Raw genomic sequence first — 20,171 nt, 5'->3', positions numbered from 1 at the left:
AGTGTTGAGGCGCTGAAATAATCCATTGTCCACGAGTGGGCCAAAATACCAGCAAGTCACATTCGGGCAACTTGCGATTCGGTTCTGGACCGTCTCAAGGCTATAGTCAAGGCAAAGGTGGTCATATCGAGGAAAAGAAAAGTTATTCTTAATTTTGTAATAGTATTTTCACACACTTTTTACTTTAAATTGAATAAATGTTATTTTATGACCTTTTTAATTGGTAACACTTCGAGTGCCTGACCCTGTATGTAACTGCTCTCGTTGAAATCTCTGAGCTTGGTGTTGTGTGTGACATTAAATTTGTATTTGATAGTCACATAAGTTATACCGCTCGTGAGTCACATCCGTACACGTTAAAAATATTATTGTATTAACTTCTTTAGTGTGATCTTAGCTGAAATATGCGGTATTTATATGGAGTCCATATTATTTCTGCCATATAAAGAGACTTGAATGCGTTCAAATGTCATTTATACACTTTGCCCTTAGATCGTTGAATTTTGTTGAACTGATCCCATCACAATCCAACGCAGAATCTCTCTTGCCAACAAGTGCTTTGGACTAAGTAGGCAATTGAGTAGTAAAGCCCTCTCTCGATGAACAAAACTAACACTCTACAAGACTCTCATCATGCCCGTCTTAACGTATGGCGCAGAAGCGTGGACGATGACAACATCCCATGAAGGGACGCTTGGAGTATTTGAGAGAAAGATTCTGCGCAAGATTTTTGGACCTTTACACGTTGGCAACGGCGAATATCGCAGGCGATGGAACCATGAGCTGTATGAGCTTTACGACGACATAGACATAGCGCGGCGAATAAAAATCCAGCGGCTACATTGGCTGGGTCATGTCGTCCGAATGGATACAAACGCTCCGGCTCGCAGAGTATTCGATGCGGTACCAGCTGGTGGTAGTAGAGGAAGAGAAAGGCCTCCTCTGCTTTGGAAATATCAGGTGGAGAAGGACTTGGTTTCATTTAGCTAGCGGTTAGCACGAGAAAGAAACGACTGGCACGCTTTGTTAAACTCGGCCAAAATCGCGTAAGCGATTATAGCGCCAATTAAGAAGAAGAAGATCCCATCATATAAAGCGAGATATTTATTGATCAGCTTACAAACTTTCCAGAGTAGAAGGACTATTATTTCACTCTCTTTCGTTTTTGCTGTTGTAAGTGGTGTGGTTGGTTCGCCGCCTCTTCTTGAGTATATTCACGAGTTGTGACGACTTAAGCCTATCATGGTCCCATAATTTGAGAGTTAAGAGGACTTAGTTTGATCCGAAGCTCAGTAGGTTTGGAATATTATTAAGTTTAAATTACTTTTTAATAAATTGAGTAAATAAAACTTAAATAAATGTTATTAACGACTCTCTACAAGAAATGTTGTATTTCTAGATTATTATTATTAATTAAATAAAGAGAAAGTAAAGAAATAAATTTGGCGCCAAAATAAAGCCCTAAGTAACCAAAACTTTTTACTTGCTCTGTGCATCAAACCAAATATTTACATACTGAGGCTTAGTACAGTATTGAGGATGGTTGGTTCCTTGAAAAAGCCACAATATAAAGTAAAGTTTACATACAAGTATATCATTGTATGATCAGTAAAATCTCTACGCCAATCCACTCACACATAGACAGAACACAAGACGTACTTAGCAGCAATGAAATATTAAACTTGCGCTCTTCATTAGTCCTTTTTATGGCGGATTTGGCATAATGCCTCAAAACAGGTGTGAATATCCACACAACAAAGCAACATAAAGCGATCATTATGATCAGTACAAACCAATTGCATACAGACATACGTAAGTATTTGAATGCGCTGCGACAGGAAAGTGCAATAAAAATTGGCTTATTGCCGATCAAATCGCATATGTTACGATTTGAATACCTGCCTTCGTGTTAACGCTTTTTGCTTGTGTGTTCACCGCTATACAAAAATGTTAACAAGTCGCACGAAGTGCTTGCAATTGTCCCTTGTCGCCTTTATATTGCAACATTGCTCGCGCTATCGACGGCATTTAATCTTTTGAGCTGCAATTTCATATCGTCTTGAGCCTCATTAATGCAATAATAATATCACACATCGCTGGCAAAGAGCAATGTCTGTCCCACGGTCAAGGGTATAGGCAGGTTGGCACAAGTGTGTATGAAAAGTCTAAAGATATACATATATTAAGGCGGTAAATTTTTTTGCATTTGTACGATCCCGGGATTTTCGGGATCTCGTTACTACGGAATGAGTCCCAAACAGTGTTGTTTAAGAAGCATCTTACCATAAAAAAAATTATAACTACAATTACAATTCCGGGATCCCGGAATAAGTATCGAAAAACTGCACTAATATTGTTTAAGAACCCTCTTAACATATAATAAATATTTACAAATCTCGGGATTTTCGGGATATAAAAACACTGAAATCCCGAGAACCCGGGATCCCGGGATTAATTTCACTAGTGTTTGCAAATATTTCAGGCAGGAAAGTCTCTTCGTCGCGACGAAGGACACAAACAGTTGGTCAATATTCACTTTTCCTTTTTTGCATTTTGCATCTCATAAAGTGTCAAATGAGCTTGCATGGCAGCCACAAGTTGCTGCTGGCTGACACACACACCAACTAAATCAATGTGACGTGGTTGTAACCTGGACGATGGTGTCGCGAACGGCAATTGCAACTGTGCGAAACTGATAAGCAGGTACCGCGAAACGAGTTAAGCAACAAAGAAACAGATTATCCTCACAAAATGGCCAAAGAGCTTGGTCAACTCAACACCCAACTGTTGTTGGCGCTGGAGGTGGCTTCCAATGGGCGACCAGTTGTATTACACTCTATGTATACTTCTTACTTAGTCCAATGCCCACTTTAACCGTCTGCGTCTGCGCATGCGCCCCAGCACCAGTTGGTCGTCATAGTAGCTGCTGACTGCTTGCTCGGCAGGCCTACCAGCCAACGCATTTGCATTTTAAATGCGACGTATTTGTTAGTGCGAAGTGAAAATGAAAACATCATTCTAAAACCAGCGAAAAAAGCAACAAATACTTACTATAAATAAACGGCGCGTCGCGCACATGTGCCTCAGCATGAATTGCTGTGCTGTTTTTGCGCGTGTGCGTTTCTAGGTGCGTCAGCTGGTTGCCTACCTTTCTGGGTGCATCTGTTGCTCGGGACGCGTTGCCGCTGTGCGCGACAATCTTATCTTAAGCGACATTCAATAAATGATTACTGCGCATGTAGCAATTGTGTCTGCTGATTATGCGGATGCCGTCGCCGATGTGTTGCATTGCATTGAAGTGCGTTGATTTGCATGGCAAATTGTTGGCGCTATTTTCTTATGTATTTTTTAAGCTCTCGGTTTTATGCTTTTTGCCTGCGTACATATTTAAAAAAATGTATGTAGGTATATTTGCAGAAAGGTTACGATTTATGTACATACTTACATGTATGGACGTAGGTTTTAAGTTTCCCTAATGTTTCAATGCATCTCTGCAAGCATTCCAGATAATGTAGCTCGTTTATTCTCAATACATCCGATCAAAACATATATCTTTTAAGTCTGGCGTGTACGGCTTCCGCCGCAGAGAAAACGCTCAGTACAAGCCTTCTTTGAACAAGATCATACTTCATACTCCTGACTATGCCCCATAATTAGTCTTGTCAGTGCTCGTAGTTGACGAATTTTTATGGATTCGTCAGCCAGGTCATTGCTTTAAGCACCACAGTGTGCTTGCACCCACATATTTAAGTTGTAGTTAATTACGTCTTCAAACGGAGTTTAGCTTCAACTTATTTTCTGACCCCTTTTTGAAGAAGTGCGAGCAGTTTCTAAGGCCTTTAGAGCAGCTTGGCGATCATTGCAGACCCTCATTTAATGTTCTCGGCACCTTTCGCCAATTATCCCGTCTGTATGGTTAGTTTTAGCTTCAATACTTTTCATAAATTATCTTTTCTTTGCTTATGAAGCTATTAATAGTAATGTATACTAAGTCATTGGGTAAATGAATACAAGAACTAGTAGTGTTTGCATACGCGGTTTTCCAAGGTATTTTGCAAAACGTAGTCAAAAATTAGTACAGATTATTTTTTAGTTCCGCCTTTTTTCTTGGAAGACCTTGGTGCGTTTTTAGCTACCTTGCGTTTCATTTAGTGCCACAAATGCTGAAATGGACTTAAATTTGGAAAGATGAAAGGCCAATCCATTTATTTTATTCCAAGGTCTGAAGACATTTGATGCACCAATAAGCAGAGAAAACATTACTGTTTTATTATTTTTAACCACACACCTACTGCTCTTCTATTTTTATAATAGCCAGGACTAAACCAATTATAACAACGCCATAATAATAATATCATATGGAACACTTTGAGATAAAGGGTAGCCTTTTCTTTCATTTTCACATAATTGGACATGTCGCCACTCTGCCATTAGAAGCACATAAAATAATGGTCTATTCTGAATATATACTAGCACCGGTTTACTATGTAGAAGAGTTCGATAAAATAAGTAGAAAAGATCTCTGGGTGTGTCTGTGTGACTGTAAGTCGTAAACTTGTCATTTAACATCCAATGATTCCTTCTTATTTACGTTAATCAAAAATACAATACGAAATCAACGCTTAAGGAAACGGTTGCTGCATGCAAATCATATTTTTTGGACTCGCTTCAATCGCAGTGGGAAAAGTGCTTTGGAAATTCGTCAAAACGCATGCAAAGGTATATAAATATTTATATTTATGCACAGTATTTGGAAATCAATAAAGTATTTTTGAAATCAATAAAGAATTTTGGAAATAAATAAAATAAAATTATAAGTATTAGTTTTCCTTGTCTATCTTAAATCACAATTATCAACCATCGTCCTGGGCATACCACACAAGTATATAGATATACATAACTGGCTCATGATAAGTTTTTCCATGTCTGGAGTGAAATCTTAGGCTCACCATTGGCTACTCAGAGGTGTCTAAAAAACCTTTTCTATCATTTGCTGTTTTAATTTCTGTGGTGGTTATTGGTCTCAAAAGGTTTTGCCGATATGTCATGCACCAATTGACTTGACTGCGCTGTTCGCTGTTTAACTATAAGAAGAGTTATGAAAAAGAGAGACCTTTTAGGATATAGTTTCACCCTTTATAACTAAAGAAGTACGCAATTTTTTTTTTAATTTCAAATCGAGCAAAACATTCAAACCCAATTTTTAATTTCCAGTTTTAAGCCCTTGCCCTAACAACTATTAACTCGTATCTCTACGACTTTTTCCTATATACAAATAAATAAAAAAATAAAAAAATAATTGGCACGTACACTTCTGTTAGGTGTTTGGCCGAACTCCTCCTCCTATTTGTGGCGCGCGTCTTGAAGTTGTTTCACAAATGGAGGGACCTACAATTTGAAGCCGTCTCCGAACGGTAGATATTTTTTATGAGGTCCTTTTTCATGGCAGAAAACACTCAGAGGTTTGCCATTACCTGCCGAGGGGCGACCAATATTAGAAAAAATGTGTCTATAATTTTGGTGTTTCTATGCACTCCCAAATTGTAGTCATAACCAACCCATTCGGCTACGGTGGCCGCCATATACACCCCATTGCAAAATTATAAACACCCCTCTATTTCATTTATAAGATAAAAAATAGAAAATAAAATTAAAATAAAATATACTACAACAAAAACCATGTATCGCAAAGTTGCAAACTGTGTACACAATTTGACAAAATTTTCATCCTTTAAACTTTTTAATTAGAATTGCACGGGATATATATTTTTTAAAACCACTAATTTTTGGTATAACAAATGGCAAGATTCAAGAGACTACCAAATAGAGTTGATCTCTCTATTTTTTTGCTGCTTTTTTATTTTAAATTTTGTCACAATTGTCACAGACTTAAACTTTTTGCTCTCCATATGCCCTATGATCAGAAAGTACCTGAAATGTTTAGTTTTAGAGGGGAAACCACTTTAGACTGATCAAAAAATCGAAATTTTTTTTATTGCATAAATTATTAGTATAACTACTCAAAAATATGTGGTAAACATTTTAAAAGGAAATTCGCATTACTCCCGATTCTACGAGCACTAAAGTTCGGCACCGTAGCGCGCGGTAGTTAGGACGACGTTTTTCTCCAAACGACTTTTTTCAACTGGTGGGCACTCTAGCTCAAAAAGTTATCGACCAAACGTTATGCAATTTTTGGGGAGTTTTCTTTATTCAATTCTAATTTATATGAACCTAATTCATTATATTATCATTAAAAATATTTTTTTTAAGCAAAATAGATGAAAAAATATGGTATGAAATAACGACATTGTGTTCAAGCGCCTCAAAAACATGCAATTTTCAATATTATTTTATCAAAATTAGGTTCATATTCCTAGGAAACATGTAGCAAATGAAAAAAAAAATCGTTGATTACAGAAAAAAATTACAACTTCAGGAATGTCCACTAGCCAAATACTCGGATGGCGATCGTCCATGAACAGCGCGCTTTAACGCCACTATTTCCGGCGGAAATAGCTTGAAAAAATTTAGAAGTGTACTTAAAAATATTAATAAAATACCTTCTAAGTTTAAACAATTTCTGATTATTCCTTCGTTGTTAATACAAATCACGAAAAACACAAAAATTTCGGCCTCCTAAACCGGTCCCCCCTTAAACGAACCCCGAACGCGGGAACCGGTCCATATTTTTTTCTCATGTTGGTAGAGACACACATCTGTCACTTGTTAGCGCCATCGGATCATTAGTGTCTGCCTGGCCGGTTGGAAATGTGGGCAAACAATTCTTGGATTTTGCATGATTTTACAACGCGCTATCGCTCGAGCCCAAATTGTGCTTGATTATTTGACTAAACACCAAGTAAATACCATCGAGCAAGCACCGTATATGATATGACCCCATGCGAGTTCTTTTTGTTTACCAAGTTGAATTCACCACTTCGTGGAAGGAGATTTCAGTCGATAGAGGAGATCAAAAAGAATGCAACGAAAGAGCGGAAGGCCATCCCTTCGTCGGCCTACCAGGGGTGCATGGAAGACTGGGTTAAACGTTGGCACATGTGTGTTGCTTCAGACGGGTCATATTTTGAAGGAGATAAAATATATAATATTTGCCTGAAATTTAACTCTGTTTTGTTTTGTTTAAACATTCCCGATACTTTCGGATCATAGGGTATGCTGTTATTATACTTATATGCACTTGAATGTTCAGCACTTTTTTTCACAAAAATTGTTAGTTGGTCATTTTTGAAACTCATTTTTCATCTTGAAATAACAAAATACAAAAAAACGCTAATTCTTCATCTCTAACTCAAAGACAAAGTGTTGCTAAAATATGAATAAAATGAGGGCTTAAATTTAATAAATGTTTTTTATTAGTCGAATCGACTGGCACGAGCTTCATAACAACAAAACAATAACACTTTCTGCAATGATATTATTGCATACAAGTACAACAAGATAACATCGGCAAGTGGAATTACACGAAACTTTAAAGCGATCGGAGTGAGAGAAAATCTGTGCTCCGAAATATAAACTATGTTCGTCCAATCTCCTAACATTAGTACTCTAATGTTTACTTTTCTTTAGCTCACTCACACAATGCAAAATCAGAATGTTATTACTTCTGTACTCATTCATCACCCAATTAGAAAGGTCACTATTGAAACTGATACTTCATAATTAACCCACTAAAATGTGTGAACTACAAATAAATTTATTAACAGCGTGAACAAGCTGGAGGCGAACAGAAAAGTGCACTTATAACAGTTCACAAACAATAATAATAGACAGTAGTGTTTCAAAAGCAACAACAATAAACATTTTGCCGTAATTATGTTAATCAAACTAGGAATATGAGACACGAACAACAAAATAAACAAATTCATAGATTTGTTTAAGAAGTCGCGGCTTGAGGCTGAATTGGCGCTAATTTCTAAAGCAAGTATTGCTAACTGAAGGCAGACACTACGAATATTTTTTATTAGTTTTTCAAAAATAGTAAATATTGTTATTGTGGATGCTACATTTGTTGGCGCTGGTAGACATTTCAGCGTACGACATCGCGTGCAAATGCAAACAACAGTACCAGAGTTCCATTTAGGTGAGCATCGTGTTAAACGAATCTACAACAAGAAGAAAGAGCGAGCAAAATTACAAAACAACTAAAATGAGACAATTACTCAGCAACAATAGCAGTGAAAAACTATAAAAAAAGGAACAACAACACCAACAACGACATCTCAAAATGATAATAATAGTGCAGCTAAGCAGAGCAGAGTGGAGTAGAGCTTAAAAAGCATAAAAGGCCACAACTGACGACGGGAAGTGGAACTCCAAAAACAAAACAATGCAATACAAAATAAAAATTAAAATATTTAAAAGTAAGTAAATCACAAGCATAAATCGAAGCGCCCTCAAAAAGCAAAAAAAAAAGTCATTCTACTTGTGTTGCTAGAACCTGTCGAGCGGCACTTGTGTGGATATGTCAGTGGTTGGCAGTGACTATTGGTTGATGGCTTCTGGCAGCAGCAGTATCTATGTAACATAAGTACCACCACCACTCTCCTCTTTGACATCGCCGGAATTGTATGGGATTTCAACCACAGCCATTCACCTAAAACACTGCACAATTAATGGCAACAATTGCCGGTGTTTTCCGGTTGCTATGGCAGCAGCGGTGCTGCACTGAAACAACAATAGCAACTATTGTATGTACGAAGCTTTATAAATTCTATGTCGTGGTGGATGTATTTGCCTCTGCTCCACTATGTCGTCATCAAATCATAATGTGCGTGTTTGCTGGCAACAAGTGCAACATAGTGAAACGAAGTGCAGATATAGTGGGACATAGCGGCTGAAAAACGAATGAAAAATTTGATATCTGCGCGCGCAATGTAAATTATTCTATTTTAATCTGCCTCGAAGCGAGAAATCTTCACTATTTATTTAATGGCACTTTAAACTCGAAAACTACTGCTTGGATTGAACTGAAATTCATAGGATACCTTCGCTTTGGGTAAATCGTGAACGTACCAGATATTAAAGTATGCTCGATATTTATCAAAAAGATCGAAAAATAAGAGAATTTGAAATTAATTTTTATTCAATATTTCAAGCTATTCTATAATAAATGTAACAATTTTTATTTAAGAGATAATTTTTCATTATCTTCAATAATTAAAGTCAGAAAAATTTTGGGAATATGGAACGGAATTTTGAAAATTAAGAAGTAGAGCACTTACAAAAAATATTTTGAAGCTTATGAAGAGAATCAAACTGAAATACAATCTGACTTAAAGCCTTTTCAAAGACAATTTATGCAAATCAAATCAGAAAATTTAGACTTAAAGGGTGAGTTAAGCAACTTTTGCACTTTGGCTTATAGACAAGTTTTGATTATTTAATTGTTTCTTATTTCATTTTGATATTTTTTTATGAAAACGTAATATATATAAAATATAATTTTTATGAAAATATAAAAAATAATTTATTATTATCAAAAAACGTTATAAATTCAAGCTTCAAACTTTGCGCAAACTAAAAAAAAACCAATCTATTTTCAATAGAATTTCAAACTTTTTAAGCAGAATTTTACGAAAAATCTGGAGCATGTAGTTTTATATACCTTTGAATTTTGATAAAGCCGCTAGTTGAAAGTGGCTCAATTGGCATTGGTTTTTGACATTTTTTTGCACGCCATTTTAATGCCATTTCCGTTAGTTTGAACATGAGTTTACCCCAAGTGCAAAATTTGAGCGAACTCAAATCGTGCGCAAATTATTGCAGCAGTGCAAATTAGTGCACCACATTCCATGCATTCGGTATACGTAATGAGATTGGAGGTACTTTTTCCAATAGGGTTCTTTTGACCGATCACGCTTGACTACTGGCAAACTAAAAACAATTTTTTTCAATACACGTTGGCATTTCATTGCGGGAAAACGTACGCCTCAACAGCGTTTACAAATCGTACATCTGCATTACGAAAACCGATGATCTATGAAAAGTATTCATCGCGCGCTTAACGGCTTCATCAATAAGCAAAATTTCCGTATTAGGGCTGAAGAGCAACTCGAAGCTATTCAAGAACAGCCATTAGATCCATTGAAAGCAATCGTTTGGTGCGTCCTATGGGCTGGAGGAATCATGGGTCCATATTTCATCAAACAAGAGGTTCCAACAAAACGGCGCTACTTGCCAAACAGCCCATGAAACAATGGATTTACTGTGACGTAGTTTAGGTGAGCAATTCATCTCTCGTCTCTGAACAAGATCGTGTGATGTGATACCATAGCTTGGAATTTTATTTGTGGGGATATATAAAGTCTAAATTCTTTCTGGATTAACCAGATTCGATTGAGCCAACATTACTAAAGTTGTTATCCTCCGAAGTCCTCGGAGTCATTCAAAATTGGAGTTTCGGGATGAGTGAATTACGACGCAGTTGCAACCAACATTTCAAAGGGATTATATTTAAAAAATAAATGTCATGAATGGTTCTACACAAAAATAATAAAGATTGTCCAAACACTTTAAGTTTTGGTTGTTTTATTTCAATTTAAAATCCGCTGCCGCTAAATTTATCAGCCTTTAGTTTCAGTTCGAATGTTACCTTCGAGATAAGCTATGTGGCGTTCACGCCGCTCACAGATTGCCAGGAGCAGATTTCTTTGAACCTTAACCACTTTCTAAGAACTTCTATAGCTTTTAAACTTTCCAAAACAAAAAAATGTTCCAGTGAGAGATATTCGGGTATTTCCATTTTAAAAAATATACTAACACGTCAACCTCAACAGAGAAAGAATTGAAAAAAAAAAAAATCATTTTGATATGTGTTAAAATGAAAGCTGGAGTATTAAAATCGCGTCTACATTCCTCTACCGGTTAAGATATATCGCTTTCACCCGAGCTGTATTACTTAGTCTAAACTATAAACTATTTTAAGAGTAATGTTTTTTTAATTTTGAATGTCTTTAAATAGTATTTGAATGTCTTTATAATTGATGGTTACACCCTTTTTGGGTGATTGGTCAAGCTCCTCCCTCTGTTTGTGCCAAGCGTCGTGATGTGTTCAAGAAATGGAGGTGTCTACAATTTTCGAACTGCAGATGATTTTTTTTGCGGAGCTTTTTCATTGCATGTCTCGGAGGTTTGCCACTGCCCACCGAGAGCGACATCTTTAAGAAAATATGTTTTCCATCAATCCTTGTTTCGTACCTTGTTTTGAACTTGTAGGCTTCCGAGTGGTAGTTACGTACCAAACATTCGGCTATGGTGGTCGTCTACTTACATAGCAATTAAAATTGAAAAAAATGCGTGTCCCCCATTTTGTCCTATACTCGAATAACTTTGAAAAACAAAGTATTTATATAGTTTATAAAATGGAAAATATGGACAATATTTCTGAATTTCGACTAAACCCACTGGAATAAATTTCCCAACTATGTTTGTTTTCTCAATCGCTGGTATGGCCTGACCACTTAACTTTACTATCACAACTTTTCTGAGCATAGGCATGAAATTTAAATAAGCTGACATTATAAATTTTACTTCTTCTTATGGTTTCTGTAGTCTCGAACGGGTGCAAATTATCTCCTTCGATTTAAGCCATGTTCACTATCTTACTCGCACGATTTTCAGGTTATTTTTCTTTACCAGTTAGTAGTTGTTTTATGTCATGTGGGTAGGCCATGGTGCTGTTTTCATTGGGGGCTTTTTAAATGGCGGGTCCCAAACCCAGCGCACAACCAACTATCCTGAAATGTTTCGCCTTCTCACGTTAGTTCACTCCCGAACGGGTGTTCGGAAGCTATCCAGAGGATACGTGGGCTAATCCCGGACGTTGTGAGCTGCTTGAACTATATCCAGAAGAATCGTCCTGGCCACTCCCAAGTGAATGGCGATCAGTAACTTTCCCCACTTGCGTGGACTTCTACACATGGAACCATCCTCCATTCCAGATTCTGCGTAAGATTTTTGGACCTTTGCACGTTGGCAACGGCGAATATCGCAGACTATGGAACGATGAGCTGTATGAGCTCTACGACGACATAGACATAGCGCAGCGAATAAAGATCCAGCGGCTACTTTGGGTCATATCGTCCGAATGGATACAAACGCTCGGGATTTGAAAGTTTTCGATGCGGTACCAGCTGGTGGTAGCAGAGGAAGAGGATGGCCTCCTCTGCGTTGGAAAGATCAGATGGAGAAGGACTTGGTTTCACTTGGTGTGTTCAATTGGCGCCGGTTAGCACGAGAAAGAAACGACTGGCGCGCTTTGTTAAACTCGGCCAAAATTGCGTAAGCGGTTATCGCGCCACGTACTACCTGGAGACGTTCAACAAAACCTGAAATGAACTCTATTGGTCTTACGTGGGACGAGCTGTGATATTTAGCTCAAAACCCTGTACGTTGGGAAAGAGGCGTAGTTGACGTCCTATGATCTAATAGCAATTAAAGGAAATACTTATGTATATATATATATATATATTTGTATGTATATATTATTCCATTGTATTATACTTTGCAGTTCGGTCTTCACATACAAAACTCAGCAGCTTTTACGAAAATAAATTTAGTATTTTTAGATAATATTTTAAGATACAATAAATTTGGCTGTTGTATATATTTAACCGCACGCCTTTAATAATGGGCGCAATTTTGCTTACAGCAAAACACTGTTCCTTAGCGTAGCTTTTTTAAGTTCTGAGTGATTGTGGCGCAAGTATATTGTTGATGATTATAACAAATGCCGGCAGCGGAGGTGGTTAGCAGTGCGTTCGACGTGCAAAGGTATGTAGCTTTGGTCTATGGAGGCATTAAGTGAATGGGTCTGGCAGTCGTTTGCGGAAGTGAAATGAGTGCAGCCGAGCAACAGCGATGAGCTCGACTAACTGTGTAAAATTTCTATAAAAATTGTCTGTTCTAGAAAAAAAAACCCAAAAACCGTTAAGTAGTTCATAATAATAAATGCAAAAAGGCTAGCAAACAAACTCAACAAGGCAGTTAATTCAGACAATTGAGAAAGCAGCTAAAACAAAAATAAAAAACACTACTGTAGCAGTCGCAATAGAGCAAAGATAATGTTCAATAACAGAAGCGAAGACAGCTGAAAGCGACTGAAATTTGTTTATCAACAACAAAAGGTGCTTATTTGCATGTTTGAGCAGAGCGAATGCCCAACTGAATATTTTTCATGGTGTTTTTGGAATTTTCGAATTCTGTGTGTGCATGAAAAGTGAAGTTTAAATTAGCAGCGTAACTATGAAAAATTTAAATATTTAAGTGCTGCTAATAAAGCCAAATAAACGCGCATACAAGCGTAAATACTTGTAGATTTGACGAATTTGGTGCAAGGCACTCGTCGACTTCACATAGCGGTAGGCGCGCACATACATGCTTACAAACAATCAATTGGTGCTAGCCGCTTGTGGGCTAAGCGTCTGACTCACAGCTACCGTTAAAAGCCCTGCGTCGTGACAGACGCGCACAACGCTCACAAACGCGCTCAACCAAGCTCAGTACATTTCACAGCAATACGCTTGACTTCAGTTCAGCTCAGCTATGCTCGGTGCGCGCTTCACTCGTGTGCGTTTCAAAGTCATGCGCGCTTGTCAAGCGAGCAATTAGTTGTTGGCTTATCGCACAGATAACGTGTACGCCGTGAAACGTGTTGAGCTACTGACATACCAGTACAAAAACGAAAAAAATACAAGTGGTTCTAAACAATATCCAACTATTCGTAGTTACGTAGCAAAATTTGTGTAAGTTGAGTCCATAACTCGACTTGCTTCACTGCTTGTGAGTGGGGCAGTTAGCTAAACAACCCCACCCGCACGTCAATGTTCTCACCGCGTAAAGCGTCGTGGTGTCGCCTCGCCGTTTGGCTCGTCGCAGGTGGTATTCTCTTGTCGGTGGTGTTGGTGTTCGTCGGTTTGGCCATATTCGGTAGTCACCCATGCACAGGCGTGCTGGAGCATTGCGATGAGTTTAAAGCTGTTTGCGCCTCATATAACGGTGACCATCAGTTCTTCTACAGTCAATGTGATATGCTGCGCGAGAATTGTTTGACCGGCAGCGGTGAGTAACCCAAATCATGCAAGCGCTCTCTTAATTGAATTTCTTATTATTATTATTCTTATTCTCATTCTTCTTCGCTTTTTCCACGCTTTTGCGTACGATGACTAATCGTGTTTTGACTTTCATTTGAATTTATTTGCAGATTGGCAACGAGATCACTACAATCATTGCAATGTGCATGTTTAGTCACCGGCTTCGTTCTAAGTTCCTTGAACAGAAGGCAAGCCATACGTAGTAGTTCGGTATTTAGATATAAATATAGATGTACGATTATGTAATTAGAATAACTTAATACCATTGTGCTCATCCCAAAGAATAGAGTTTGTTTAAGAGTTAGTATATATATACACACATACATACCTATATATACCATACATCATTTATATAATTACTGAATACAAGATATGTAAGTAAACCAATTAGATTTGTTGCCAGAAAATTACTTTGCTTTAAAAATGGATTGAATATAAAGCAAAATTTATATTATGAAATCATGTTTAGTATTAAATATACTTTAGGCAAAATTGATGCATACCAAAATAAAAAAAATTATAATTAAAAAATTAGAAAAATATTTATATATATACTAATAACCATAATTAAAATATCATAATTCTATAATATAATTTATAAAATATACATGTCAAGTTATGTAAAGTTTTACATTTACACCTGCAAGTCTTTTGAAAATAAAAACTGTGTTCTAAAAATTTGCCATAGCTGAATGATTAGTGCCTGACTACCACTCGAAAGTACACAGGCTCTAATCTCCGGTCATGAACCATCAAATGATAGAAAAAGTTTTTGAAGTGAAAACTTCTTTAGAATCGTTGGGAGTGATTTGAGAAAAAGTGAAACGAAAAAAGCGACACTCTTGGCTACGAATATTACATATACACGTAGCGACGAACTAAATAACTTTTAGGCCAGCGCCGACAGCATGGCGCGATAGCCGAGCGGCTAGCAATGTGAGCTTCCGATCCAAAATCCTTGGTTCGAATCAAAAGAAAAAAATTTTTTTTATACAGTTATTTTATTTTATTTTATGATATGTTTATGAGGAGCTTTTTTTCATGGCAGAAATACACTCGATGTTTTGCCATTGCCTGCTGAGGGGTGAGCGCTATTAGAAAAATAGTTTTCCTTAATTTTGGTGTTTTCACCGAGATTCGAACTGACGTTCTCTCTGTGAATTCTGAATAGTAGTCACGCACCAACCCATTCGGCTACGGCGTTTGTTTAATTTTACTGATGCAAAAATGAGGAAAAATATATGAATAAAGTTTGCTTACTGTTTACACATTTTCTAAAGGTGACGGAGAACCAAAAAAAAAGTCGATTTTCAAACAAATACGAGTGCATATGTGTAATTGTGTTAGAGTTTCGGTCACGCCCCAGCAAAACCTGCGTGCATATGTGTTTGTAACATTCAAAAAAATGTAATTGTGTTAGAATTTCGGTCACGCAGGTTTTGCTGGGGACGCTCATAATAGCAACCGCGTGTGTATTTTTATATTAGTAAATATTTTCATTTTTAAATATTTACCGCAATTATGCCGAAAAATAATGCAGAAAAGTGTCGTGAATATCGACAGAAAAAAAAAATCAATAAATAGCATCACGGAATTCATTCACGAAAATTTAATAAAGTATACACCAGAAGTATCGCGGATACTTAGAAAAGATTACAATAAAGTTCCAATGATTTTAAGTGGCGATTTTAACGTAAATTTTGCATTGGACACAGCGGTTCCTTTAATTGACTTTCTCAATACAACATTCAATTTAAAAATGTGTAACAATCGCACTGAATCGACAACACGATCAAAAACAACCATTCACGCGGTATTTCAAAGACATGTTGACAACATCGAAACCAAAGCATTTGTATCATATTTTAGCTATCATAAGCCACTCGTATCATTTGTTGAATTTGAAAACATTGATGATGAATAATAATAAAATGAAGAAAATAAAATATGAACTTTATAGCAATATTATAATGAACCTATAATTATCTTGCTCCTAATGCTGCTTTCGTCTTATTCTCTCTCAGTTTGTTTTACGGAAGGTTTCACTTCTATCGCGTCTAACCGTTAGACTGGTGTTTTTTCGAATAGCGGCATTCCCTTCGGCGCTCGCCCCATGGCAAACTTGCGAGCATATTTCTGTCATGAAAAAGCTCCTCATCTGCCGTTCGGATTCGGCCTAAAACTGTACACCTTCCATATGTGGAACAACACCACAAATCGTAGGAGGAGCTCGGCCAAACACTCAATAAACGGTGTAAGCTCTGCTCAGAAAGTTTGGTAAGCTTCACTGGTTTACTTCGACCCACTAGGAGTTGCAAGGGTCGTGATATTTATAGATATAACCTTTATGGAGAGATATAGGAAAAGTCGTTATTGTAAAGTCGTATTGGCGCGGGTCAATTTTGGCGCCCTGTGACAACCATTTTGTTTTGGCGACATCTGTCAAATCTTTTGTTTATTATTCAATTGTTTATGCCAAATCATCATGGCAAGTTACACGATTGAACAGCACGTTCAAATGATAAAACTTTATTATCAAAATGAGTGTTCATTAACGCAAACGTTGCGCGCATTGCGCCCATTTTTCGGTAGACGTGGTGGCCCTTCAAAGTCGACTCTTCAACGTTTGGTGGCCAAATTTGAGACGACCGGGTTAGTAAACAATCAGCCAACACCCGTACGTTCAAGGAACGCAAGATCAGCCGAGAACATTGCCGCGGTCCGTGAAAGTGTACAGCAGAACCCGAGGCAGTCTATTCCTCGCCGTGCACAAGAACTTGGCCTTTCGCAGACTTCAACTTGGTGAATTTTGCCTCGGGACTTGGGCCTACACCCGTACAAGATCCAACTGACCCAGGAGCTCAAAGTTGATGACCATAGACAACGCCGTTTGTTCGCTGACTGGGCTTCGAATCGTTTGGAAGAGAACCCCAGTTTTGGGCGAAAAATCATCTTTAGTGACGAGGCGCATTTTTGGATGAATGGCTGTGTTAACAAACAAAATTGCCGTATATGGGACGACACCAATCCACACGAAGTTCACCAGGTGATAATGCATCCTCAAAAAGTTGTAGTTTGGTGTGGATTTTGGGCCGGCGGCGTCATTGGTCCGTAGTTTTTTGAAAACGACGTTGGTGAGCGCTACACAACGATGATAACAAATTTCTTATGACCCATATTGAACCATATGGACCTAGACGACATGTGGTTCCAGCAGGACGGCGCTACGTGCCACACAGCAAACGCCGCGATTGACATTCTGCATGAACGATTTGAGGTAAGGTTATCTCTCGCAGGGGTGATGTGAATTGGCCACCAAGGTCATGCGATGCTAGACTTTTTCCTGTTCACAGGCCATCGCTCAAATTCAGCCGGATCTATGCGGAAGAGTCATTGAAAATTGAACCACTCGCACTTAATGGCATATATGCGCCTTTCAAATAAAAAAATAATTTTGTCAATAACTCACACACAGCTTGTTTTATTCCATTTCAACATCTACCCGCCCTTATTGAAAAACCCTTTACTAGAAAGTCAAATGCTTATTCAATAAGATGAGGTACTGCCACCTGGAAGATCTATTGTGTACCAATTGGTTAGGAGTATTTTTACTCCTTAAGTTTCACAAGTTTATTTTGAACCATTTGATTGTTCGAGGGTGGCGATATTTATTGAGATCGCCTATATGGAAAGAAAGATAAGGCGTTATTTAATAAGTTAGGCCCTTTCACATTTCTCAGAGCCAACTCCCTCAATAAACTTTAATGCAATGAAAACAGTTCCCATCGTCACCAAGCCATTTCTGTACCTGCTTCGCACAGCCTATTTGGGTAGAATTAATGCCCATAACTAACAGGTTGAGGTGTGAAACATAGCCGCCTCTTACGACAGGCATCCCTTACCTCGCGCAGATGCTAGCCCCTAACTCGCTGGGGAAAGCATTCACTAAGATAACAGTCTTTCTTTTATAACTAAAACACGACAAAATTTGTCGAAATTATATATAATATTATTTTCTGACTATGCCAAAGTTCTCCATGACTTTTGAATAAGACCTTTTCTTTTCGCCAAGAGTTAGCAAGTGGCAAATAGGTGAAGCAACTGGTATAAATGAACATATGTTGGCAACAGAGGAAAAAAGCTGCTTTAAATTACAAGTGTTGGTAAGGCAGTGCGCTATACCAGTCTAATGAGGTTGAGCCATACTCGCTAGCGGCGAATGTTGCTCGATAACTTTGTTGTTGCTTTCGCTTGCAAATTTTTCGTTAAGTTAATCGAGCATAAAGATAGCGAGCGTAAAAATGGCGAATAGAAGAGGCCTATAGTTTGGGCAGTATAGCACTTATAAGGCTTAGGACTTCATTCTTCAGCTTTGGAACCGTCGCGGGCTTATAGGCATAAGCCATACTTTTAACGTAACTCCAAAGAAATAAATGCCACGATGCAAGATCTCATTCGTCATTTTGACCTCGTTGACTCGTGAGATAATAATTCTGTGCACTGTGTGTTCACCGTCCAAGTATTGGCCAAGTCCATGTCATAGAAAAGTTGTTATCATATCATGATAAGGTGCACCGTTCGCCGCAGCATCCTTACCGATAGAATTTTCGAAGAAGTACGGTCCGACATCTCCAGCACCAAACACCATACCAAACTAGGACTCGTTGTGGGCGCATATGTAGTTTCATCTTGAATGAGATTTTGATTTTCAGTACTCTGAATGCGGCAGTTTTGCTTGCTAATATATCGATGTAGGTGAAAATGTACCCCATTGTAATTGCAGAGCGATCATTTTCCCTTTTACACGTTGCTCAACTGTGTATTGCTGGAGTAAAGCCTGTACGTCGCTAGACTAGCAAGATACAAGGAGTCAAATATTATTCAACAAGAAGAACTAAGGCAACACTATTTGCAATCGTAATAAACCTACATCACAACAATAGATGAACTTAAAGAAATAGTAAAGAAAACATACAATTTGAAGTGCCCGGAATCGATTTTAATCACAGCTACTGGTATAAATATCTCACATCCATACACCCTCAATTAGCAATAGCAATAAATGACGTAATAGATCATCCACATAAACTACCCGGCTTTCTAACAATGGGTAAAACTTATATCAAACCAAATAATACTGATAAAAAAAAACCCGTCCAATTACCGACCCATCACGTGTCTTCCCACATTATAAAAAATAATATCTGCTATGGGAAGCAAACAAATGATCAACCATCTAATGCAACATAACCTTATTACACATGAACAGAAGGGTTGCAGAAAGGACAGCAAAGGATGCAAGGAGCAGTTAGTAATCGATTCTGTGATACTAATGCAAACTACCTCACAACAGAGAAATCTACACACATCCTAGGTTGATTACCAGAAAGCATTTTACTAGGTCCCACATGGCTTGCTTATTAAGATTTTAGAAATCTACAAAATACATGCAAAACTTATAAAATTCCTAGCAGATACGATGAAAAAGTGAAGAACAACAATAAACCTGACAGAAGCGCATGCCATAACTACAAATGGAATAGCCATCAGGAGAGGTATATAGTATATAAGGAACTGATGTACTACGCCATGGTAATTGAAGAAAACAGTGAGAAAAACCTTGACATTTGAACGAACTTGGCTTGGACTCTTCCATTGGGATGATTGGGCTTTGGTTTCGGTGTCATAACCATATACCCATGATTCGTCAGTTATGACCCTTTTAAGCAAATCTGGAACATCATTGACACCTTTCAACTATTTCTGAGCGACGCTCATGCGACGTTGTTTTTGGTAAAAATTCAGCAACTCCGCTGCCGCACACTTCATGCCCAAAGTTTCCTGAAAAGATTGCATACTTGAGCCAACCAATATGCCGACATCCTCATCAACTTCTATAATTGTGACTCGACGATTATCCGTCCAAAGTGAACGTCCTCATTCACATATTCTCGACCTTCTGCGAAAAGCTGGGACCATCTGTAAAAATTTTTTTGACTCAGAGTACTCTCACCGGATATTACTGTCAGCATGTCAAGTGTTTTTGAGCACTTAATT

At 37.8% G+C, this 20,171-nt stretch overlaps 1 protein-coding gene across 1 annotated transcript; it reads left to right on the top strand.

Moving 5' to 3' along the window:
• Positions 1 to 12,847: 12,847 nt before the first annotated feature.
• LOC128856582 (uncharacterized) lies at positions 12,848 to 14,616 on the top strand. Its single transcript, XM_054091891.1, has 2 exons — positions 12,848 to 14,082; positions 14,225 to 14,616. Exons 1-2 carry the CDS (start codon positions 13,845 to 13,847, stop codon positions 14,266 to 14,268), a joined length of 282 nt encoding a protein of 93 aa, XP_053947866.1. The 5' UTR covers positions 12,848 to 13,844; the 3' UTR covers positions 14,269 to 14,616.
• Positions 14,617 to 20,171: the final 5,555 nt, after the last annotated feature.

This window comes from Anastrepha ludens, chromosome 3, assembly GCF_028408465.1.
Source record: "Anastrepha ludens isolate Willacy chromosome 3, idAnaLude1.1, whole genome shotgun sequence".
NCBI classification, from domain to species: domain Eukaryota; kingdom Metazoa; phylum Arthropoda; class Insecta; order Diptera; family Tephritidae; genus Anastrepha; species Anastrepha ludens.
This window is presented reverse-complemented; position numbering and strand designations above follow the sequence as displayed.

Excerpts from the sequence above, each read along its gene's own strand:
- LOC128856582 (XM_054091891.1), top strand. The coding sequence starts at position 13,845 with ATGTTCTCACCGCGTAAAGCGTCGTGGTGTCGCCTCGCCGTTTGGCTC. Across the intron at positions 14,083-14,224 it reads GAATTGTTTGACCGGCAGCG|ATTGGCAACGAGATCACTAC; the intron begins GTGAGTAACCCA and ends ATTTATTTGCAG.